Genomic DNA, 25,040 nt, shown 5'->3' with positions numbered 1-25,040 from the left:
GTCTTTGGGGCTGAGAGGGTGGAAAGAGGAGTTCAGTGGCAGACACGTGGAGTTCCAGGTGTCTCTGCAGTGACACAGCAGTCATCTGGAGTCACTGGAGAAAGGTGGCCCTCAGGGCTGTGAGTATGAATGAAATCATGCAGGAAGACACGGGGCTGTGGAAGAAATCCTCACTGCTTCAACATTTTAGGGGTGACACTGAGGCCGAGAAACAACAAGAAGGACTGCCCCAAGAGGTGGGAAGAAGAAGAATCAGAACTGTATCCCGGGTAACCAGAGGCTCTGCAGCAAAAGAGGGTATCAAGATAATGCCAGATACTTCTAGAGAGGACAAACACAATAAAAAGCACCTTGTGGATCACACTGGCTGTACACAAGCGGATGTTAAACTCTGCAGTCGTGGTTTCAGTGGACTGATGGGGCAGAAGCTAAGAAGAGGATCCAAAGTGCATGCAAGATGGGTAAACAGAGACACTGAGTACGCACAATTACAACTATCTTGTAATTAAAGAATAACTTTATATTGAGCGAGTACTATGGGCTGGGCACGGGAGATATCACTTGGTGATACTTTCAGATGAGGTTTCTCCTCTCATAGAACTTATAGGACAGTGGTGGGAGCAGACAATAAATAGGTAAATAGACACATGATTATAGATTTTAATACTTACTGTAGAGACATCAAACCATTGAGTGCTGATAGTGATGGAAGTGGTAATTTGAGATAGGGTGGTAGGAAAAACCTCTCAGATAAAGTGAGAAGATCTGACCATGTGAATACTGGGAAAGAAGAAAACATTTCAAAAAGAGGAAACAGGAAGTGCAAAGGCCCTGAGGTAGGAGAGAACAGGTGTTTGGAAAGGGCCGTGGCTGCAGTGTAGTAAGAGAGGAAAAAGTGATAAAAATGACAGTGAAGTTTCTGGTTATTATTCTCAGGGCAACAGCAAGTCATTAAAGATTTTTAAAGAAAAATAACATGATCCAATTGATATTCTCAAAATAAGACTATTTGGAGAGTAGTGAGGGGTGTGAGCTGGTTTTAACAACAGGAACAAACAAGACTTGCATATGGATTAAAAGTTAAGTATAAAGATGAGGGAGGATTCAAAGATGCCTCCGGGATTTGAGGTCTGATGGGATGGACAGTAAAGGGAAGATGACAGGGACCGTTTCCTAAAAGGCTAACAAATGAACACAGATCCAATGTCAGAATGCTTTTCAGTTGGAAGTCATGTGTCTAGGATCAATGGAAGGAACTAGAGTAGATCAAGACTTTGGATAGAGAGGAAAAGAAGGGCTCAATTCAGAGAGCCAGGTTCCACCAGAAACAGGAATCGATGAACTCTAGAGCGAGGAGGAAACACCCTTGGAGGAGTGGAGTAAGACATCTTTCCTGTCATCCCTTCAAAAACATACCCAGAGGGCCAATCCTTGTGAGGCCTGAGAAACAAAGCCGTAAAGGACTCAGGCTAGAGCAAGGCCCAGGCAAACACCTGTCAAATCAGGCAGGATGGAGGACAGAGCACACGGTTCCAGGTGGCAAGCTGGCGAAACAGAGGACAAAGTTATGTGGTTCAGAGAGAGCTTCCATAAGGAGAAAACAATGTGACTGACATCTTATGAGATGAGCCAGAAATCAGCAGGCATACTCGGCAGTCAGCATGCTCAGGCAGCTGGAATCGTGCATGAAAAGAGAAGACAACGGACAAGTGCAGAGGCTGTGAGAGCGTAAGCCATCACCCAGGCCCCGAGCCCCAGGCTTGGGGTGAAGGCCGCAGAAGGCCGTAGTACGGACTGCTGGCATGGATGCAGACCAAAACAAAAAACGACCATTTGGGTTTGTCCTGTGAGTGATCAGGAATCAGAGTGGTAGTGAGGACTGGATTCGGGTGTCTGGAGGAAAACCTGCAGAGCAGGAACTGGTGAACTCTTTCTGTAAAAGGGGCACACAGCAGATGCTGTCAGTTCTGCGTGCTGTAGTCTCTTGTCACTTTTGCTGCTGTAGCATGGAAGCAGCCGGAAACAGTATGTGAAGGAACAGGTGTGACTGGATTGGGCTCCTGGGTCCTAAGTTTGCTGACCCTGATCTAGAGCCTCAAATTATTCATAAAACTTTAATTAAACAATAGCTGGAATGCAATTTAAAAAACGCCATGCAGGGGCGCCTGGGTGGCTCAGTCAGTTAAGCGTCTGCCTTTGGCTCGGGTCATGATCCTGGGGTCCTGGGATCGAGCTCCCCATCGGGCTCCCTGCTCTGTGGGGAGCCTGCTTCTCCCTCTCCCTCCCTCTCTTTCTGTCTCTCATGAATAAATAAATAAAAATCTTTAAAAAAATGCTATGCATACAAGTGGATAAGTCACTGTGATCAGCAATCAAGACAAAAGACAATGAAGAGAAACAGGTCACCTGGAGGATGGACTGGTTATGACATCTTTAACTTTTGTCATGAAAATTTTCACTCACAAAAGTAGAATCCATTACCCAACTCCAATAATCATCCACTTTCCACCATGTTTTTGTCATTAAAAATGAACTTGGGAGTTGGGAGGGGAAAACAAAAGGGACTCGAAAATAACTATGCCTAATACATTTAAGAAAACAAAAACCCAGGGGCGCCTGGCTGGCTCAGTGGGTAGACCACGTGACTCTTGATCTCGGGGTCATGAGTTTGAGCCCCATGTTGGGTATAGAGATGACTTAAAATAAATAAATTAAATTAAAAGCAAAACCAAAACGCAGACTAACAATTTCAGCAGAGAAAAGGAAACTAAAAACTTAATGGCTACAGTAGACCTTTGGGAAAATAATAACAGAAATCAAGAACTTAATGGTTCTTTAAGTAGGTTTAAAATCAGATTAGAATTAGATGAGGAAAGTGATTAATGAACTGGATGAGGGGCTAGGAAAAATACCTATACTGAAGCATGAGAAAAAAATGATGGGAAATACAGAGGAGTAGGAGAGACACAGAAATGAAAACCTTCTGCACTGCAGTCACAGCAGGCTGGGAGTGCCAGGGGAAAATGGAACAAAAGCAATATTGAAGAGATAATGGTGGAGAATTTTCCAACTTGAAAGACATCAAACCACAGGTTCCAGAAATACTATGAACCCAAGCAGGATAAATACAATGAAAACCTCACCTGGAACATCAAAGTAAGACTGCTGAAACCCAAAGACGAAAGGAAACTTTGAAGGTGCTCAGAGGAGGAAAATGACACATTCGCATCAAGAGAGGAACAAGACTGACCAGTCAATGAAAGCAGAGGGGCTCTAAGAACATGGGTGCATAGTTTCAAAGGTCTGAAAGATAGTAACTGAAAACCAAGAATTCTATATTCAGTGAAAACAAACCTCACACATGATTATGATCTGCTAGAATTAAAAACAACCATTGGTGAGGATGTGCAGCACTCGGACCTCTCCTACTGCTGGTGGGGAGGGAGGAGTAGTGCGACCGCTTAGGAAGACAATGGTTTCTCTAATAGTTAAACACGCTTTTATTTATTTATTTATAGTTTTCAAAAAGATTTTATTTATTTGAGGGAGAGAGAGTGAGTGAATGTGAGAGACAGAGAGCATGAGCTGGGGGAGGAGCAGAGGGAGAAGGAGAAGCAGACTCCTTGCTGAGCAGGGAGCCTGATGTGGGGCTCAATCCCAGGACTCCTGGATCATGACCCAAGCCGAAGGCAGATGCTTAACCGACTGAGCCACCCAGGCGCCCCTCAACATGTTTTTAAACCTCTCGTGGTAGCCAGCATCCAAGACGGCCCCAAGGGTCCTCTCCTGGCACTGATGTCCTTGGGCAGTCCACTCCCACAGTGAACAGGGTAGATCTGCGTAACCAAGAGGACACTATGGAAATGACAGTGAGGTCATAAAGACACAGTGGCTTCTATCTTGGGCTCTTATGGACTCCTCATTCCGAAGAGGAGGGCTCTCATGCTGTGAGGACACTCAAGTAGTCCTGTGGAGAGGTCTCTATGGCAAGAGCCAGAATCACCTCACTAAGCTGCTCCTGAATTCCTGATGCCTAAAAACTGTGAGAGATAATACATGTTCATTGTGTTTTTAAGCTGCTAAATCTAAGGGTAATCTGTTACACAAAGATAGGTAACAAATATGCCTATTAACCAGAAATTCTACCCTCAGGTATATACTCAAAGAGTAACACATGTATATGTCCACAAAAAGAACTGTATATGAATATGCAGAGCATCTTTATTCATAAGAGCTCACAACTGGACTCCATTTAAATGTCCATCAATAGGACACTGGAGAAACAAATTGTGGCATATTCTCACAACAGAAAGCTAGTCAACAACAAGAAGGAACAAACTACTGATAAATGCAAAAACATGGATAAATCTCAGTAACTGTTTTGAGCAAAGGAAGGCAGCATACATGACTACATATAATGTGACTCATGTAAATGAAGTTTTAACACACACACGTCCTCTCTGGTGACAGAAGTCAGAATGTTGGTTAGGCCAGTGAGGCGGGTGGGTGCACGAGGGACGCAGCTCTCAGAGGCAATGGAGGTGTTCTGGGTCTTGATGGCCCTTAAACAAGCATAAGGTAAACATTCTCGGAGCCGCACATGTTATTGCATGTAAATAAAAGCTCAATAATAAAAAGAGATAAAATTAAGACATTTTCAGATAGACAACCCTGCACCAGAAGCATATACTAAAGGAAATACAAAATGGTGTTCTTCAGAACCAAGTAAATTATCCCAGATGGAAGGTGAGAAATGCAGGCAGGAATGTAAAGCACTGGAGAGAGTAAACATATGGAGGAAATCAACAGGAATGCTCACTGTGTAACAATAATGAATGTCCTGTGAGAGCTCGAATTAAAATATACTGTAAGAGCATAAAAGGCAGGAAGCAGAGAAATTAGATTTGAGAACCTTGCATTGTTGGAATGTGGTAAAAGTAATTTATGTTAGACTCAAATAAGTCGAGGATGCATAAGGTAATTTCTAGAGTAAACACTTAAAGAATAATAAAAGAATGTATAATTACCAAGATAACAACAGGGAGAAACACAGCATTACAAACAAAATTCAATCTAAAAGAATGCAGGACAGGGTAAATAAAAAACAAAGTGTGAATCTGTAGGTTTAAACATAAAGACATCAGTAATTATATGAAAAGTAAAATAAATACTCCAATGAGAAGTCCAGCTGGGGAGCTCTGAGTCCAGTCGTGGTGGTGGTGGCCTGCACTGGAAAAACCCTCATAAACTAGTCAAGAGGAAAGCCAGTGCTCCTGGCTGGGGGACGACATGCAAGGCTCCCAGTGTGTCTGGAAACAGAGAGGGCAGGCCTGGGAAGGAAGGAGCTGCAGAGGAGGGAGCCTTCAATCTATGCATACACTCATCTCGAATCCACAGCTGACGCCTAAGCTGCACACACATGGGGAGAGACGCCAAGGAGAGCAACAACTGGAAGGCTGGAAAAAAAAAGAGATTTTAGCTGCTGCCAACTTGAGGAAAGAGTTGGAAATTTGAATCCTGCCAACTTACAGGGCCCAGGGAACACCCTGAATGAATATGCAGAGAGACAATACCTTAGAAGTAAAGACAATATCCTGGGAATAAGGATGTGCCACGAGGCTAAGGGCAACACTCCAAAAGAACCATCTGAACAAAGTGTAAAAGCAAGCTTCCTTATTTAACTTTCTGCTAAAACAAAACTCAGCACTCCTCAACTGAAGATAAGAGAATCTAAAATCTCTGCAACCTATCTTCTGCAGTGTCTAGTATACAATAAAAAATACTACATAGGCAAAGAAATGTCACCCAAGGTCAAGAGAAAAAGAATAAAGAGCAATAGATCCTGAGCTGATCCAGATGTTGGCATTAGCAGACATAACATTTTAAAAGAAGCTATTATAAATATAATCAGGACTTAAAGAAAAAGAGTCATATTGAGTGAACAGATGGGGAATCGAAGCATGTAAAATATAAAAAAGGAATCATATGGAATTCTAGAATTAAGGATAGTATCTGAGTGAAAAAAATATACTAGATGTACTTAAGAGACAGAAAAAATGAGCAACTGAACTTAAAGACAGATCAATAGACATAATCTGATCCTAAGAACAGAGGGGAAAAGATGGAAACCCCCCTCTCCCCAGAAACTCTAGGATTCAGTCATCTGTTAGATAGTATCTAACAGATTAGTATATGTACAATTGGAATCCCATAGGCAGTGAAAGAATGGGGTAAATGATACATTTAAAGAAATAATGGCTGTTATGTCCCAAATAATCAAATTTCTGATCCAAGAAACTCTGATCCATTGAAAGTAGAGTATATTACGCACCTAGCTATTAGAGTAAATTGCTGAAAACAGAAGACAGCAGAGCTTTTTTTAAAAAAGATTTTATTTATTTATTTTAGAGAGAGAGAGAAAGAGGGAGAGAAGGAGGGAGGGAGGAAGAGAGAGCACCTGCAAGTGGAGGGAGGAACAGATGGGGAGGGAGAAGGAGGGGGAAAGAATCTCAAGCAGACTCCCTGCTGAGCACGGAGCCTGATGTGGGGCTCCATCCCATGACCCTGAGATCATGACCTGAGCGGAAACCAAGAGTGGGACGCTTAACTGACTGCACCACCCAGGTGCCCTAAAAGATAGCAGATCTTAAAAGCAGCCAAATAAAAAGATCCATCATATATAGGGTAACAATACTAAGCATGATTAGAGGCCCCTCAGCAGAAACCATGGGCCAAAATGTAATGGAATAACATATTTAAAATCCTGAAAGAAAAACCTGTACATGAAATCCCCAGGACTTATAACTGGCAGTTTGTACCTTCTGACCACCTTTAGCTGTTTCAACTATGTAACGTGCAACATGGTCCTATAGTTACTAACACTCTCTTGCATATTTGAAAGTTGTTCAGTGAGTAACTTAAAAGTTCTCATCTCAAGAAAAAAAGCTTTTGTAGCTATGTGTGGTGATAGGTGTTAACTAAACTTATTGTGATCATTTCACAATATGCACAAATATTGAATCATTGTGGTGTACGATGACAACAAGATCAGCCCAGAAATCTGTTCTCTAGCAAAAATATCCTTCAGATGTGAGAATGCAGTATAGACGTGACATTTTCTGATAAACAAAAACTGAGGGAATCTGTCACCAGTAGCTCAGAATACATGAAATACTACGAAAGTTCTTTAGGCCAAAGGAAAATGACATCCAGTGAAAACTCACTTCTACAGGAGGGAATGAAGAGCAATGGGAATAGTATTATGTGTGTAAAATAAAAAGAAATTATTTTTGCTCTTCCTCCTTGTTTTCCTGCAGTGAATAATTCCTTAATCTCAAAGTTGCTACTCGGTGGGCCATTCAGGTGGAGAGGCAGAGTGGCCCAGAGGGAGGTATCAAAGGCTGGCCAAAGTGAGGCGCCTCTGTTTAGGGAGAGTAAGGTGGCCTGGGCTCTCAGAGCCTGTGGAAGGTGAAGAAGGCACCAACAATACAATGTTACCATGTTTTATACCAAATAGCCAGTTGTCTTTTAATGACTTTAGGGAAAAAAGCCAGTTGTTTTGTAATGCCTTTCTTTGCAGTAAAATAACCACCATTAAAAAAAAAATTTTTTTAAACAGCCTCCAATTTAGAGAAAACTTATAAGCACAGAATTTATTTATCCTGAACCATGCAACCATGTTACTGAACCATAAGCTGCCTCATTACCTCTGAAGGTTAGTGGACATTTCCTAACAGCCAGAACATTCTCCTACATGAGCAGAACAAGATCATAAAAATCATGAAATTAACACTGACACATTACTACCATGTATTTCTCAGAACCCATTTGAGTTTCACCAATTGTCCCAGTGATAGCCTTTTTGCTAAAACATCCAGTTCAAAATCACATGCTGTATTTAGTTGTCATGACTCTTTAGTCTCCTTTAATCTGGATCAGTTTCTTAGTCTTCCCTCGACTTTTTCGACTTCTGAAGATGACAAGCCTGATGTTTTGTAAAATGTTATTCTCAGTTTGAGTTTCTCTGATGTTGACTCATGACTGGATCCATCAAGGACGATTACACTTGTGAAGTTCACTTAATGTATTTGTGGTGGCTACAAAATATGCTCACTTTTTTGTCTTTCGATATGCCTCCCTTCAAGAGTGGAGTTTCATTCTGTATGCTGTGCATCTGGGATGGGTAACTCAGTCACCCCCTCTACTGAACAAAAGCCATGGTAGTAATTCCTAAATACATCACAGAAGATACTGCCGACTCCTCCCTGCTCTCCTCTTGGATTGCTTGCCCTGGGGAAAGTTAGCTGCCTTGTGAGGACATCCAAGCAGCCCTATGGAGAGGCTCACATGGTAAAGATCTGAGGAACTGAGGCCTCCAGCCAACAGCTATGTGAGTGTACCAACCTGGAAGCAGATCCTTCGGCCCCAGCCGAGCCTTCACTTGACTGCAGCCCCAACTGCCATCTTGACTGCAACACCGTGAGAGCCAGAGTGAGAACCATTACCAGCTAAGCCACTCAGATTCCTGGTCCACAGAAAGAGTGGATAATGTTTGTTGTTGCCAGAGGCTAAGCACTGGGATGATTTCTTAACAATATATAACTAATACAATCATCCACCACATTACTAGAAAAAAGGAGAAAACCAGGTTATCATCTAAATAGATACAGAAAGGGGCACCTGGGTGGCATAGTCGGTTGAGTGTCTCTTGGTTTCGGCTCAGGTCATAATCTCAGGGTCATGAGATTGAGCCCCCCATTGGGATCCGTGCTCACCCTGGAGTCTGCTTAAGAGTCTCTCTCCCTCTGGCCCTCAAACCACCCCCCACCTGTGCTTTCTCTAAAATAAATAAAATTAAAAAAAAAAAAAAGATGCAGAAAAATGTTAAGGTAAAATTCAAGACCCATTCTTAATAAAAACTCCCAGCAAACTATAAATAGAAGGAAACTTCCTCATCTTAATAATGGACAACCTACAACTAATACCAAACTTAAAAGTATAACGTTGAATGACTTTCCAATAAGATTGGAAAAAGGCAAGGGTGTTGGTCACTACTTTATTCAATACGGTACTGGAAATCCTAGCCCGTGCAGCAAGGTATGGAAAAAAAAATAAAAGGAAAGGATGCACATTGTCTTTACTTTCAGACAACATAATGATGTATGTAGAAAATCCCAAGGAATCCACAAGATAACTCCTAGAATAAATGAATTTAAATAGGATTAAAGTGTATAAGGTCAATATACAAAAATCAGCAGTATTTCTATAGACAGGTAATACATAGTTGTAAATAAAATGAAAAAATACAATTCCATTAACAATAGTTTAAAAAATATTAATATTAAAAAAACTTAACAGAAATACTTTTAAGACTCCCCCACCTAAACCCAAAGAACAATGAAGAGAGCCATTAAAGGAGGCTGAAGTAAGCGGAGAGAGACCATTCTAGTGCACAGCCCAGAAGACTCAATATTATAATTTTTTTTCAATATTATAATTTTTGACTAAAGTGCCAAGGCTATTCAGTGCGGAAAAGAAAGTCTTTCAACAAATGATGTTGGGACAACTGTATAATCACATGGGAGCATAATGCACCTTACCTCTGCCTCACACAATACAGAAAAATTAATTTGAGACAGATCAAAGAACTAAATGTAAAACTAAAACTATGAAGAAAACATAGAAGAATGTTGTGGAGACTTTGGGACAGGCAGAGCTTTCCCAGAGAGGACCAAAAAAGACAAAATTGACAGCATGGAATTCAATAAAATGAAAACTTCTCTTCTCAGAAGACATCATTCAGGAAATGAAAAGGGAAACCACAGAATGGAAGAAAATGTATGTGGTGAACATACCTGACAAAAGAGCTGTGTCTGTGGTACAGTGGTACGATAAAGAATTTCTACAAATCTTTAAAAAATAAGACAAACTCCAAATGAAAATGGGCAAAAGACTTGAAGAGTGACTTCATGAAAGATATGAGTGACAAAAAAGCACACGCAAAGATTCTTAACATTATCAGTCACCTGGGAAATGCAGATTAAAAGCACAATGAGATACCATTTTGTATCCACTAGGACAAGTAAAGTTAAAAAGACAGACAAATATTGGTGAGCAAGTAGTACAACTGGAATTCTACACATCATAGCAGGAGGGTAAAATGATACAACCACTTTGGACAGCTGTCTGGAAACTTCTTATGACATTATATATCCACTTATTCTACAAACTAGAAATTCTAAACCTAGTTATTTACCCAAAAGGAAATGAAGACCTTTGTCCATAAGACTTATAAAAGAAAGTTCACAGTATCTATATTCACAATAGCCAAAAGCTGAAAATGACCTGGATATCCATAACCAGAAGAGATAAATTGTGATTTATTCATACAAGAGAACATCATTCACCAATTAAAAAGCCGGGGGGGGGGGTAACTACAGTACAGGCAACAACAAGGTTGAAACTCCAAAACATTGTTTTATGGAGAAGAAACTAGACACCATCTATTTCATTTATGTGAAATTCAAGAGCAGGCAAATTAATCTATAGTGATTGAGATCACCACGGTGGTTGCTTATGGGGAATGGGACTCATCGAAGGAACTTTCTGAGGTGAGGGAAATTTCTGGATTTTAATTAGGGTGTTGGTTATATGGAGTATATTTTATCTGAATCAAATCATAAGCTGCTTACAAGAGCCCCACCTTAAAGATACAGAAGGGTTGAAAAACAAAAGGATGAGAAAATATGCACCATGCAAATACCAACAAAGGAAATAGTGTTGTTATATTAATAATAGACAAATCAGACTTCAAGGCAAAATGCACCCTAGAACTTAAAGAGTACATTTCAGAATGCTAGAAGGTTTGCATTATTAGTAAGATATAAAATTCTAAATTTGTAGGTACTTCATGTAGCTGCAGCATTGATAAAACGAAACTGAACGAAAAGGGTAAACAGATACATAACCATGGCGGGGATTCTAACCCACTTCTCTCGGTAACTGATGGATTCAGGTGGACCAAAAGAACTAACAAGGAACAGAAAGAATGAACAACATGATCAATAAACTTGGCCTAATTCCATTCACAGAACAGGGGCACAGTATACAAAAACTTTTCAAACATGGAATATTTGCCAAAGTTGACATATGCTGTGACACATAGTAAACTGTACCATATTTTAAAGTATTTAAATCATGCAAAATATGTTCTGTCACCTCATAATGTCAGTAATCATTAACAAAAAGTTAACTAGGAAACCTCCTTATATTTGAAAACTGAGAAACACACATCTAAATGACACCTGGATCAAGGATGTAAGCTAATAGAAAGTGGAAAATATTCTGAAATGAATGATAATGAAATTATGACATATAAAAACTTGTTGGAATCAGCAAGAGCCATGGTTAAGGTTTTAAAATATAAGGAATACAAGTGAAAATAATAGAGATTGAAAGTCAATGATATAATCATCTATCTCAAGAAGTTAGAAAAGAAGAGCACATTGAACAGGACAGAAACAATCAAGATAGGAGCAGAAAATTAATGAATTGGAAAGTAGACATACTGTAGAGCTGATCAGAGGCAAAACTAATGTCAGAAACGCAAAAGGGGTATCAGTTTAGAATCTTATCTTTACACCAATTGGAAAAAGTGTATGAAAGTCAAAAACCTTAAAAAAAAACAACAAACCCCACAAAACCCCACGATCTATCAAAACCAGTAAAAGAAGAAATAGAAAATCTGTAAATGAATTATCTTCCAACTATGAAAAGAAATGGACTCCTTAAACTCCATTCCACAAGGACAATTTGAAGCTCACACAGCATCACTGATGAATTTTACTAGAATTTTTCTTTCACTTAGGAAATAAGAGCAATTTTATACAAACTCTTCCTTGGAACAGTTTCCTAACCTATTGTATAAGGGAAGCAAAACCTGACATCGAACTTGACATATACATTACAAAAGGGATTATTAACATTATTACATGACAATCTTACTTCTAAACATACACAAAAATCCTAAAAAATAGCAAACTAAAACCAATGATTACTAAAAGAGTAACACGTCACAATCTAAGTGGGCTTATTCCATGAAAATTCAACAGTGTAATTTACCATATTAACAGCATAAAAGAGAGTAATTGCATGACTGAGTAGATGTAGAAAAATCTTTTGATAAATCCTACATTTATTCACGTAAAAAAAAAATTCCCAGCAAATGATGAAAAGAAGGGACACTTTGTAATGTGATAAGGGATATGTTCAAAAAACCTACAGCAAACATTTAATTTAATGGTGTGACAGTGAAAGCTTTCCCACTAAGATTAGAGTAAGATAAGAATATCCAGGACCACATTTCTATTCAACACTGTACCGGAGATCTTACTCAATTCAATAAGAAAAGAAATAAAAAGTTTAGGATGGGAATTAAATACATTTCAAAACAATACCATGTAGTATATTGATAGCATAAAATTGCTTTGAAACATCAAATGCCTTAGTATAAATCTAATGAAAAATGTGCAAGTCCACTACACAGACAAGTAGGAAAAAATACTGAGAGAAAATAAAGAAGCTTGTCTAGTAAATGGAAGAATAATCAATGTTCATATATTAGAAAATTCAATATCATAAAGATGTCATTTCTTTCCAAACCAATCTATAAATTCAGTGGAACGCCAATCAGAATCAGTAGAGACTGGTGTGTTGGGATATGTAAAAATGGACAAGATGATTTTTAATGTTTATATGGAAATGTAAGCCAAGACATTCTCAAAGAATAACACAGAAGACATATCATTGGACATTAAGACTTATTACAAAGATACAGAAGTAAAGAAACTGTGATACTGGCACAAGGACCCAGAAAAAATGACCAATAGTCTCTTTAAAGGATCAATGACTAAGGGTCCCCCCCCAAAAGTGTATTATGAATCTTATAAGATGCAGAAGTAAAACATGACATTAATAGCACAAAGGACGAGAGGGAAAATGAAACTATACTCTCATAAGGTTCTTACACCATACGTGAAATTGTATATTATTTGAAAGTAGACTGAAAAAGAAATATACTGTAAATCCTAGTGCAACCACTACAATAATAAAACAAGGAAATGGAGCTAACAAGCCAACAGTGAAGATGAAATGGAATCATTAACATGGGCCAAATAGGGAAATATTAGCAAGATGGTAGATTTAAGCCAAACCATATTGACAGTTGTAATAAATAAAAATGGTTTAAATCAGTATTACGTAACATAGCTTTCTGTGGGGAGGACTGAAAGATAGCTAGTGTGACTGAGGAACTGAATTTTTAATTTTAACTTAAATTCAAATGGCCACATGTGGCTTTGGCAACTGTGCTGGACAGCAAAGGTCTCAACACTCCAATTTAAAAGCAGGGACCGTCAGATTAAGTGTAAAAGCAGGACCCACAATGCTGTTTACAAGAAACCTCCTTCAAATAGATAGATATAAATAGGTTAAATGTAAATGGATGGGAAAAGATATGCAAACACTAATCAACAGAGAGCTGAAGAGCCTGTATTAATATGAGACAAAGTAGAATTCAGAATCAGGCTGTTACCAGGGAAAAAAGTGTTTCGTGATGGTGAGGGGGTCAAGTTATCAAGAAAAATAACAATGCTACACGTAGAAACACTCAATAAGAGCTTCAAAATACATGAACAAAAATTGATCAAACTACAAAAGAGAAATAGACAAATTCTCAATTAGGGTTGGATTTCAAACATTCCTGTCACTGCAAATGAGAGGGGAAAAATCAGTAAAGGTACAGAAGACACGAACAGTGCTATTAACCAAGCTGACTAATTTAACATTTATAGAACACATTCTTTTCTCATATACATGGAACATTCACGAAGACCATATCTGAGGCTATGAAACAAATGTCAAACGTAAAAGGTTTGAAATAATAGTGAGTACACTTTCTGACCAGAACAGATTTAAACTAGAAATCAATAATCAAAAAATTTCTGGAAAATCCCTGAATAATGGGAGGTTAGAGAATACTTCTCAACAACCAACAGGTCAAACAAGTCACAAGGGAAATAAATACTCTGAACTAAATGAAAATGAAAATATGGTGTATCAAAATCTGTGGGATTCACTTAAACCAGTACTTAACAGGGAAATTTATAGTTCTAAATGCTCATATAAGGGGAAAAAAAAGGCCCTAAAAAATCAATATTCTAAACTTCCAGGTTAAAAAGTTTAAAAGAACAAATTAAGCCAAAGAAAGCAAATGAGGGGGGAAAAAACAAAGGTAAACGCAAAAATCAATGAAATAGAAAATAGAAAAATATTAATGAAATAAACTGGTCCTTTGAGAAGATCATTAAAATTATAAACGTATAGCTAGCAGATCCTAAAGATGTTAAAAGGACAATTAAAAAATGTTATGAGTTTTATGCCAATAAATCAAAAAAAGATACAATAGACAAATTCACTGAAAGACACTAACTACCAAAGCTTACTTGGGAAGAAATGAATATGTCTTTATCTATTAAAGAAATTGAATCTGTAGTTAAAATTTTTCTGACAAAGAAAACTCCTTGCTCAGATGGCTTCATTTGTGTATCATACCAAACCTTTAAGAAATAATACCAATTCCACATAAACTCTTGCAAAAAAGAAGATGAGAAAACACTTCCCGACTTATTTTATGAGGCCCTGATACCAAAACTAGAGAAAGATATCACAGAAAACTACAAGATAATTATCCACTTCATGGAGGCAAAAATCCTTAGCAAAATTTTAATATATCAAACCCAATAATGTATTAAATAATGCATAATGACCAAGTAAAATTTATCCTAGGAGCACATTTGTTTAATATTTTAGTATAGATTGTTGTAATTCACTATTTTAAGATTAAAAAGAAAAATCATAAGAACAGTTCAAAAGACGTAAAAACAAAATCAAAACAAAAACCACCTGACAGAATTCAACATGATTCTTGATGAAAGATCTCACTGATTTAGGGATAGAGGAGAATATTCTCAACCTGATAGTGGGCACCTATAAAAATCCTAGAGCCTAGCCACCCAACTTAATGGTAAAAGACCTAACCCTTCCCACTCCAAAATTCGGAATAAAGTAAGGACGTCTGCTCTTACCATTTCTCAACAAAGTACTGGAGGTCCCAGCTAATACAACCAGGCAAGTAAAAGCAGTAAGAGACATATAGATTGGAAAGGAAGAGGTAAAACTGTTTATTACATTGGATATGATTGTACACCTAAGAAAATCCCAAGGAATCTATGAAAAAGGTGCCTGAACTAACTGAATTTAAAGTCACAAGGCCAATACGTAAAAATCAAGTTTATTCTATATATTAGCAACAATTGAAAATTGAAATGAAAAAATTCCATCTGCTAATCATAAAATAACATGAAATATCTTGGGATAAGTTTAAAAAATATGTGAAAAGCCTGCACAGTGATAACTGAAAAACTTTGTTGACAGAAATCTGAACTAAATTAGTATAAAGTATACCATGTTTACGGATAAGACGCAATATTGTTGTCAGTTCTTCCCAAATTAATCAACAGATTTGCTATATTCCCAATCAAAATTTCAGCTGTTTTTTTTAGAAATTGGACATTGTGATTCTAAAACTTAAACAAAGGACTGAGAAAAGCCAAACAGATCTGCAAAATATAAATAAAATGGGAGGCCATATACTGCCTGATTTTAAGACTTTCTATAAATCTACAGCAATCAGGACTGTTTATTGTATCAGCACAAGGAGACACAAACAGATCAATGGAACAGAAATAAACCCATACATACTTATCAGTTTATTTTTGACAAAGGCACCAAGGTAATTTAATAAATGCAGAATTCAACATTAACAAATGTTGCTATAATGACTAGATTGACACATGAAAAAAAATGATCTTTGAATTCCCTCGCATGGTAAACTAAAGCTAGTAGAAATAGGTCATAAACTAAAATTTAAAAGATAAAGCTATAAAAATTCTAAAAGAAAGCGTAGGAGAAAATCTTTGTGACACAAAGAACATGGATGACACAAAAAAGGACACAAAAAACATGACTACAGAAATAATTGATAAATTGAACTTGATCAAAATTAAATATCTTTGCTCTTCGAAAAATACTGTAAATAGAAGTTTAAGGAGAAAAGTTTTTTAAGAGTGGAAGTTAACTAGTTGGTGGTGCTGAGGGCAGTGAGTAGCATGGGGGACAGCAGGAACTATGAGGCAGTAGAACAGGATATGCTGGAGGGGTGGCCAGGAGGCTGGTGAGGCAGCAGGGGCCGGGTCCTGGAGATTGCGGGAGGCTCCAACATCATTTACCACAGGGCTGTGTTGGAACGAAACTCTCCTGCCCACCCCCCCCAACACTTGTCTTGCACAGGCAGGTCTTCCCCAGCTGTGTTCTGCTCCCCACGTTTCCCATCAGTGCGCTCATCTCCTCCCACAACTCAGCTTCACCTGTGCAAGTCTCAAGTCAACTTCACCAGCCTTTCTCCTTAGGGCCAGGCCCATATTTCCAACCCATGATTTGGACCTCGTCCCCTGCAGAACTCTGTGTCCATTGCTTCTCCTGTCCTAAATTCTGCACTTCTCCCATATTCACGGTCTTCCCTAATGGCCAAACATGTCACACTGGGCAGGGTGGAGGCAAGCATGGGCCCTAAGAGTCATCTGGCCTGGACTTAAATTGGAGCTTTCTTTGGAGAATGGAAACTTAGCCATTCTGCCCCTCCCGCCTCCCTCTGCACATCTGCCCTCCCTCCATCTTTGGGACATGGAAATTAAAACCAGAATGAGGTACTACCATGCACCTTCCAACACAGCTAAAATTATAGACTGTATAAGCCACCCATCTTTCAATATTTAAATGTCAGGGCTTCCAAGTGCTTTACATTTCCACTGTTTCCCTTAGGCATCGGCCATTCCTTTGGGCCTAGGCCAGGCGCCTGTTACATGCTCTCAGAGCACTCATGTTTCTCCTTTGCAGCACAGAAAAAGGTCAAATAAATCATTTCTTGTACATTAGTTTTAGAATGTTTTTCTTTCCTCCTTGTAGGTAAGGCCCATGAGGGCAGGAACCAAGTTCATCTAAGTTAGGGGTTAGCCAACTTTTTCTGAAAAGGGCCAAATAGCATATATTTTCAGCTTTCTGGGCCATAGGGCCTTTGTCACAAGTATTCAACTCTGCCATTGTAGCTGGACAGCAGGGGAGACAATATGTGAATGAACGAGAGTGACCATGATTTGATAAAGTTTTATTTATTAAAACAGGAGGTGGGCCAAGGTCCAGAGTTTGCTGACTCCTGGCCTAGTCACCAGCACCCAGTCTAGCATCTGGCATGTAGAAGGCACTCAAAGGATAAATAAAGAAGAAAAAGCCCTTGGTTTTGGCAATGAGATGGAAACTGGTACACAGGGAGGGTGGTTTTAGCGGAATGGTGGGAGTGGAATGGAGGCAACAGTGGGTTGAAGAGGGAGCAGCAGTTGAGGAAGGAGTGACTTCTCTTCCAAGAGTGCCACCACTGGATGGCAGGCTTGGGGAATGGTATTATCTTAGTAGAGCAGGGTGAAGAGGAGCATGTTTGCAGGCTGTGACGAGAAGGCAGGGCAGGGGAAGAAAGGGAGAACTGTTGAGGAGGGCCCCTCAGAGCTCAGGTGTGTGAGGAGGTGGTCACAAAGGAGGAAAACACCCGCTGTGGCTGAGAAACAAGACACAAGGAAAAGTGGAAGGAAACTGGGGGAAATCTCATCTTCCTCCTTCCTGTGAAATGTGAGCCAAGACCACCTGGTTAAGAGGGTGGGACTCAGGTGAGGATCTGCAGTATCTGTCAGATTGGGAGGGCCGGCAGATGGGCACGTGGACACCCCGGATAGGACTGTCACTGTCACTGCCGCCGGAGCTATACCCCTCCCTATTCTCTGGCCGTCTCTCAGAGACCACTTTTAACCAAGGAGGTGTTTTCGTCTTTCAGAGTGGTTTTCAACTCTGACCCAGTAAGAAAGGTGTTACTCACTGAGTCACGAGCACTACTTGCTATCACTTCCTGCCATTTCTCTTTCCCAGGCAGGTGGCAGTAGGCAGGCCTTGAGGCAGATGAGGTCATGTATTAAACATGTGCTCATACCCAGTTCTTTCTTGAAGGATATCAAAGGGCATTTTAATTTCAGAAAGTTAGTGGTGGTTTCATCTCCATGCCTTCGAATGTATATGTTGTAAAATATTGGGCAGACTTTTCTCTCAATGGAAGAAACCATTTGATGGGGGGTGCGCAATAAAAATTGCATAGCAGCTATTTAATTTTCTAAGCCTAACACAGTATTAAAACCTATAAAACACAACTTCTCACAGGGTAAGTATTAATATTACAATATTTAAATACCCTGAAAGTTTTCTTATAGGCAAAAACCTATAGCCAGTCAATTTCACTTATCCAAAGAACCAGACACCTGGGAAAAGCTGACAATTTCAACATTAATGTATTAATTCATTATTACTACTAGTGCAGGGATGTATGAGAAGGGTTCAGACAGGTCGCAGTGGTGATGGGGCCCACAGCACTGTCCTGCGCGTCCACATCTCCATTTGCCAGCCCTTCCAGTCTGACGGATACCTCCTACTTCTCAGGAGAAACTAAAACCATCTAAATATCTTTTAGCTGAATGCCTGAAAGAATAGTGTCAGGACCTGCTTTCTTCTGCTTTATTTCAAGATGTAATGCTGTTCATATTTATAGACTGAAGTATGCTCTACTAAGTAAAACTTTCATTCATTATTTTTATTTTGAAGTGTCCCCCTCACACATCAAAAGATAACTTTCCTACAATACACCACTCCTCACTGTACACTTTCAAGTTCTTCCAGAGATGATGAAAACCACCATCTGTGAATGCACTGGAATGTAAAACGGCGACACCTCCCCACTCCCGTAACACACCTTTTAATTTTTGAAGGACTGCAAATACGTGTTTAGATATATGTTCAATAAACTTAATCTCTTACCCTATTGTTGGGTTGATGTTTGGATCAAAACTGTCTTCCACGAACCGCCACACGATACTCGATTTACCTACACCTGTATCCTGAAAAAGAAAGAGATGGGTGAATACAAATAAGTTTACCTGCTTGCAGACAAAGAAAACTACTTTGGGCCTTAAGCTCAAGATTTTAGAAAAATCATCTTATATGCTAATTTTTAGAAGTTAAGGGACCCATAAAGAAGGTTTTCATAAACATTCAGTGGGAGTAATTAGATTTCAAAATGTACTGTAGGACAGGGGGTTTGCAGTTTTTAAGGACATGAGAACCTTTTGAAAAACCCAAAGTTTCTGCTTAGTGTGGAAAGTGACACACTCACTTTTTAACACGTATAAGTAAACTATGAACTCTTGAATTACTCCTGAGTAATCCCTGATAAATCACAGCCCCGCCCTATTTGGGCAGGGGGAAGACTAGTTATTGGGATCCTTTTCAGTCTTTAAAGCAGCAACTCAGGCAAAAGAGCATGATTTGAAGGAGCAAAGTTGCCCTGACTAGACAAGCAGCAGAAGCTTCCCACTAGTTTTTGGGGCTTCCTCATTTGAACATCCCCCCAAGAAAGTAACTCTATGAGAAGTGTCACGGGTATCCCACAAGTTCAAAAACTCCAAACAAAAGAGAAAGGAGACAAACTGCTCGTAAAACCTTAAGACCTGCCATTGGTTTTACTTTGGAAGACTTGGCCAACTTCTAACTAGTACCTTAGTAGGAAACTATTTAGGAACTGCTCTCAACCTAGATGCAATGGAGAGGCAGGGAAGGCTCTTTACCCTCTGGGGACGGTTAGAGCGCCTGGACTCCAGGAAGGGACGGGGGGGAGGGTCCCTCCTGCCAGCAAGACCCTCGGGGGTGGGTGGCAAGGTGGGCAGGATGGCCCGGGGCCGGAGGGAGGGTCCCGGGGTAGGTCCTGCACCGAGGCTGGGGGAAGGGGCGCAGAGGACTTGGGCACGCTTGGGTCCCCGGCCTGCCCGGCCTCCCGCGGCCCACCCGCGGCCCGTCCGCCGCCACTCACCCCCAGCAGACACACTTTGAGCTCCCTCAGCGCCATGGCCCGGGAGCCAGGGGCGCGGGCCCGCCGCCGCCCTAAGTTGAGGAGGGAGAGGCCGGGCCCAGCACGAGCATCCCCCGGCGCCGCCGCCGCACGGCTCAGCCCCGGCCGCGGGGCGCGCAGGGGCGGCGGCCGTCCGCTCGCCAGCCCTCGGCCTGGCCCGTCCGCCGCCAGCCGCGCGGGGCCCGCCTCAGCAGCCGGGACGGTGCTTTGGCCTCCCGGGTGCCGATGCCGCCGCCATCTTGGGACGCCGGCCGGGTCACCTGACCTCCCCGCCCACCTCGGCAGCCACCTTCGCCGCGAGGGCGGGGCCCGGCCGGCGCCGCGAGGCTCGCGGGGAGGTGCCCGCCCGGGGGGCGGGGGCTCGGAGCATCAGACCCCGCCCCCCGCCCCACCGGCCCCGCCCTCCCGCGAGGACCCCGCCTCCTGGCCCATCCCAAGATGGCGGGTGAGTGGGGTTGGCTCCCTGGGCGCAAAGGCGGCCCCCTCCCCCCCTAGCCGGGACCACTCCTCAAGGCCCGGGGACCCCCGCCCGCCCTGAGTCCACCTGCCGCGCCCACTCCTTGTGTGTAACTCCTGTGTGTTTCTTGATTTTCAGAGATCCCTCTGTACTTTGTGGACTTGCATGATGACTTAGACGATTGTAAGTAACAGTTGGGGCGCCCGCGCCCCTCCCTGGGAACCTCTCACAGAATTCTGGGTGTACGGAACGCCAGTGGGGAGCTACAGGCCAGGCCCTCCTTGCTGGGACAGAGGAGCGGGACCCCCAACTGCTTGGATGCACTTGTGGCGGTCCCTCCTCACTGGGCGGGGCGGGCCGGGGATGGGGAGCCCTCCCCTCCTGGGGGAGGATTTTGGTCGTTGTTAGGAAACTTCTGACTTCCGGTCACTTTCTTTCTCTTCCTCGTCCTGCCCCCGCGGCGGCCGGGAAGGGGTGGGAGGGCTCGTCCCGAGTCCTGGTGATTCAGGGCGGGAGGAGGCGAGGCCACCTGGGGGTTGGGGAGACTTCCACCTGGGGTCTCCACTTTTTCCCTGGGACTTTTCAGAGTGAGGGGAGTTTGGGAGTTTGGGAGGTCCGGCCCTCCGTGCGGACTCCTCACGTGTTCTGGCCACAAGCCCAGCCCCATCTTACCCCAAGGAGCCCTTGGGGGCGGGCATTCCTAGGCTGCTTCTCCTTCACTTGGCCCTTCCTGCCCTCTCCTTTTCTTTGGGGTCACTTTAAGGACTGCTGGCTGGGCGAGGTGTCATCCTGGAAGTGCAAGTTCGCATTTGTGGTCAATGAAGCATTTCCTTTCCATTCAACAAATGTTTCTTGAGCACCTACTTGTTCTGGGCCAGGCCACGTGCAGCATGCCGCGCCCTAGACCTACAAAGATGAATCAGAAACAGGGACAGCTCTCGAGGGGGTTCACAGTCCAGGCGGAGAGCAGACTACACAGAAAATTACCGAACCCTGGGATGCTTGCTGGTGAAGGACGCCTGTACGACCATCAAGACAGCTAACGTTAATCAGGGCTTGCTATCCTCTTTCCTTCCCCGTCTGCGGGTTCCTCATCCTAAGAGTTGATGTTTATTGAAAACTTACTGCAGGTCAGGCACAGTTTTAAACTCTTTATAGACATCTCTTTTAGAAGGAAGCAACATTATTAAAGTAGGATGGCACTTGAAGGGGTAATAAAGCCAGTGGGTAGGAGCACCGGTTCTGGAGTCAGGTGGCCAGAAGGTGAAAGAGGTCCTGTGTGGCTCTTTACTGGCTCTGTGATCTTGGACTAGTCACTGTACCACTCTGAGCCTCAGTGGCCTCATCTGTAAAATGGGCATAATAGTGTTCCACCTCAAAGGCTTTCGTGAAGGTTAAATGAATAAAAGGTTTAGCGTGAAGCCGTGTATGTAAACACTCAGTAAACATTAGCTGCCATTATTATCAATGTGATCATTATTCATATTTATTTAACACTGTTGAGACAGGTACAGTATAGACCCTGGGTTTACAGAGATAAGTGTTTCAGCCAATAGCCATCCTTGAATGGAAGGAATGTAACATTTCTATTGGTAAACATCAGTGCACTTCTATTAAGGCCCTATTATATTTGGCCCCTTTTATTCATAGATTTGATATTTGGCCTGGCTGGAAAAGCTGATTGCTGGCTGTTTTAGTTATCTAACAGATCACCCCAAAACTTAGTGGCTTAAACCAACAGCATTTTATTATTATTATTTATTATTTTTAAAAGATTTTATTCATTTATTTAGAGAGAGAGAGCACGCGTGAGTGGGAGGAGGGGCAAAGCGAGAGGGAGAGAGAGAATTTCAAGCAGACTGGCACAGAGCACAGAGCCCGAGGCAGGGCTCGGTCTCATGACCCTGAGATCATGACCTGAGCCAAAATCAAGAGTCAGCCCCTTAACCAACCGAGCCACCGAGGCGCCCCAAAGCCAACAGCATTTTATTATTGCTAACAATTCTGTGGGTTGCCTGGGTGATATAGAAGCTTCATGTGTTTGCAGTTGAACTCTGGGAAGATGAGAAGGTCCAAGGTGGCTTCACACACAGGAGATCTGACGGGACTGTTGCAGGACCTCAGTTCTTGTCCAGATACATTTTCCACTTGGCTTGGTTGGGCTTCTCAAACCATGGTGGCAGTTGGACCTCTTTCCTGGTGGCTAGCTTTCTTCAGTCTTTTTTGTATATATGTACAAAAAGAAAGTAAGAGATTATATAGGAAAAAATAATTGATTTTACTTTGGCCTTGTCTGAACAAGTATTGGGTGTTTGAGACTCATAATAGAGAAGGCCTTAAATGATCTGTAGCAGATGGCTGAAGACTTGCCCCAACAAGGAAGGAAACCACCATTATGGCTCTGAATATACCCATGCCTTAGGATTGCATCTTTGGGAGTCTCGAGGGGCTTCCAGTTTGAGCAGGGGTGGGGAGCTACGAGGTGCTGTACTTTATGATATAATGCAAATAATGACTTTACAATATAATTGATTTAATAGCCATAGTAGGAAGGCCTGTTCCCCCCCCCCCAACTCCCTGGTCCCACCTTTACACCTTACTGTGGTGGCATTTGGGAGGCATTATTATGCCATGATTGACAGCAAGAACGCTGAGGTCCTGTGACCCACTTTCCTACCTTTAGCTGTGTCATATTAGACAAGCAGATCGATCCCTCACTCATTCTGTTCAATTTCTTCATCTGGAAAAGTATATAGGAATAAGAGATGCCTCATAGAACTGATAGGATTAGATGAGATAGTACCCATATAACATTTTAGCTTAGTGCCTGGCATAATGAGTTTTATAGCCAATGAATTTATTATTATTTTCGTCGTCATTACTAGTACTGGGCTTTCATGTAAGATTTTCTGATTCAGTGTTTATGGCTGCTACTCTGTGAGGTAGGTGAGATTATTCCTATTTTACAAATGATAAAACTGAGAATCAGAGAGGTTAAGTAACTTACCTAGTGTGGCACAGCTCATAAATGATAGAACTAGCAGTCACACTCTGTTCCTTTTGACTCTTGTTCTTTTTATTCTGCTACCCAGATCAGCCTCACAAATACTCTTAACCTAAAGGTAGGGGCATAGATGTCAGTTTGGGTGATTTTAGGTCTGTCGTCTTCCTTGGGTGTTTTGTGTAAGTGATGTGGTAACTGCTTCATTTAGGCTGTAAGTCGCTTTGGGCAGGGACAGGTCATCCTTTTTATAACCGAATGTCCTGTTTGAGCTAGGTGTTTAATTAATGTTGTTACTCGTAACAATAATGGATTACAAGGCTTGTCTGATTTACTTTGTGATTCTTGATTAAATTTGGCTAACTTAAAAAAAAAGCCTTAATGAATGGATGCCTTGTTTTTTTAAAATCATTCAGAGTCTTCAGGCCATTGCAGCACAGAAAAGATTTAATTTTAGAGAATTAGCTTGCTAAATTCCTTCTCTTGAGAGCAGAAAGTGTGTGGGGTGGCCTGGCATATTGGTCCCCATGGTGGATCGCACTGGAAAGTGGAGCCGTGTGAGTTTGTGCCTACCGGGTCTATGAATTTGCTTATAGCATGTGCAGCCTGAAGAGGTACTACCCTTGGTAAGGTTTGCTTGGCCAATTAGCATCTAAGCATATGCCGGTGGTAGTTGAAAACAAAAATGAGGGTGATCTATTGTGGATGAAAAGACACCTAAGAGAGTGATCACCAAATACTGTGTGGTCATACTTGGGCTCTTAGTTGAACAAGCCAGCTTTAACAAGACATTATGGAAAGAGTGGGGGAAGTTGAACTTGGACTGGGTAGTAGATGTTAAGTTAAATGTTAAGAATTATTATGAACTTTGTCAGATGTGATAGTGGTAACACAGTTTTGTTCAAAGGAGAATGGCCTTATCTACAGGAACAAACAAGCGTTTATGGGTGAAATGATTTGACATATGAGGTCTGCTTTCAGATGCTGCAACAAACAATAAACAAGCATAAAGTTGGGGAGAAGGATAAATGGGGAAAAAAGGGCAGAATATTGATACTTGTTGAGGCTAGCTGCTGGGGACATGGGGATTTATTATACTGTTCTCTCTATTTTTGCATGTGCTTGAAAATTTCCATAATACAGATTTTTGAAAAATGAGGTAAAAGTTTCATATGTGATCCAACATCTGTACAAAGATTTGGAGAGCTGAATCCCAGTTCTAAAGTCCCTGTGACATTACTGTAGGGTGCATTTAGCTTCCGAAGACAGACTGGTAGAATATATTAGCATTGAGGGAACAATGTGTTTTCAAATGTTTGGTTTTTAAGAGGTATCTATGAAAGAAGTCGGAAGGGGGCATACTTCTATTGATGAGAAAGCCTAGGTGCCAACCAATGATATCTGAACTTTCATAGAAAATAGGATTAGCTAGGGCAGAGGAATACAGACAGACTCTTTGGACCTTAGTG

The 25,040-nt window shown here is 41.5% G+C and overlaps 2 protein-coding genes across 5 annotated transcripts in view; one reads left to right on the top strand and one right to left on the bottom strand.

Moving 5' to 3' along the window:
* The window catches only part of RAB22A (RAB22A, member RAS oncogene family), a 55,069-nt gene extending 34,671 nt beyond the window's left edge, over positions 1 to 20,398 (bottom strand). Inside the window, exons 1-2 of one of the 3 annotated variants that reach the window (XM_078057328.1) lie at positions 20,075 to 20,398; positions 19,027 to 19,106 (exon numbers count right to left, since the gene is read on the bottom strand). In XM_078057328.1, coding sequence (XP_077913454.1) covers positions 19,027 to 19,106; positions 20,075 to 20,110 — 116 coding nt within the window. In that variant the 5' untranslated portion in view covers positions 20,111 to 20,398. The remainder of the gene's footprint in view (positions 1 to 19,026; positions 19,107 to 20,074) is intronic. The other 2 variants (XM_036094398.2, XM_036094400.2) reach the window with 2 other exon arrangements.
* A 115-nt stretch (positions 20,399 to 20,513) lies between these two features.
* The window catches only part of LOC118537057 (serine/threonine-protein phosphatase 4 regulatory subunit 1-like), a 79,714-nt gene continuing 75,187 nt past the window's right edge, over positions 20,514 to 25,040 (top strand). For both annotated transcript variants that reach the window (XM_036094394.2, XM_036094396.2), the window contains exons 1-2: positions 20,514 to 20,558; positions 20,709 to 20,753. In XM_036094394.2, coding sequence (XP_035950287.1) covers positions 20,552 to 20,558; positions 20,709 to 20,753 — 52 coding nt within the window. In that variant the 5' untranslated portion in view covers positions 20,514 to 20,551. The remainder of the gene's footprint in view (positions 20,559 to 20,708; positions 20,754 to 25,040) is intronic.

Source organism: Halichoerus grypus, chromosome 10 (genome assembly GCF_964656455.1).
Source record: "Halichoerus grypus chromosome 10, mHalGry1.hap1.1, whole genome shotgun sequence".
Lineage (NCBI taxonomy): Eukaryota > Metazoa > Chordata > Mammalia > Carnivora > Phocidae > Halichoerus > Halichoerus grypus.
This window is presented reverse-complemented; position numbering and strand designations above follow the sequence as displayed.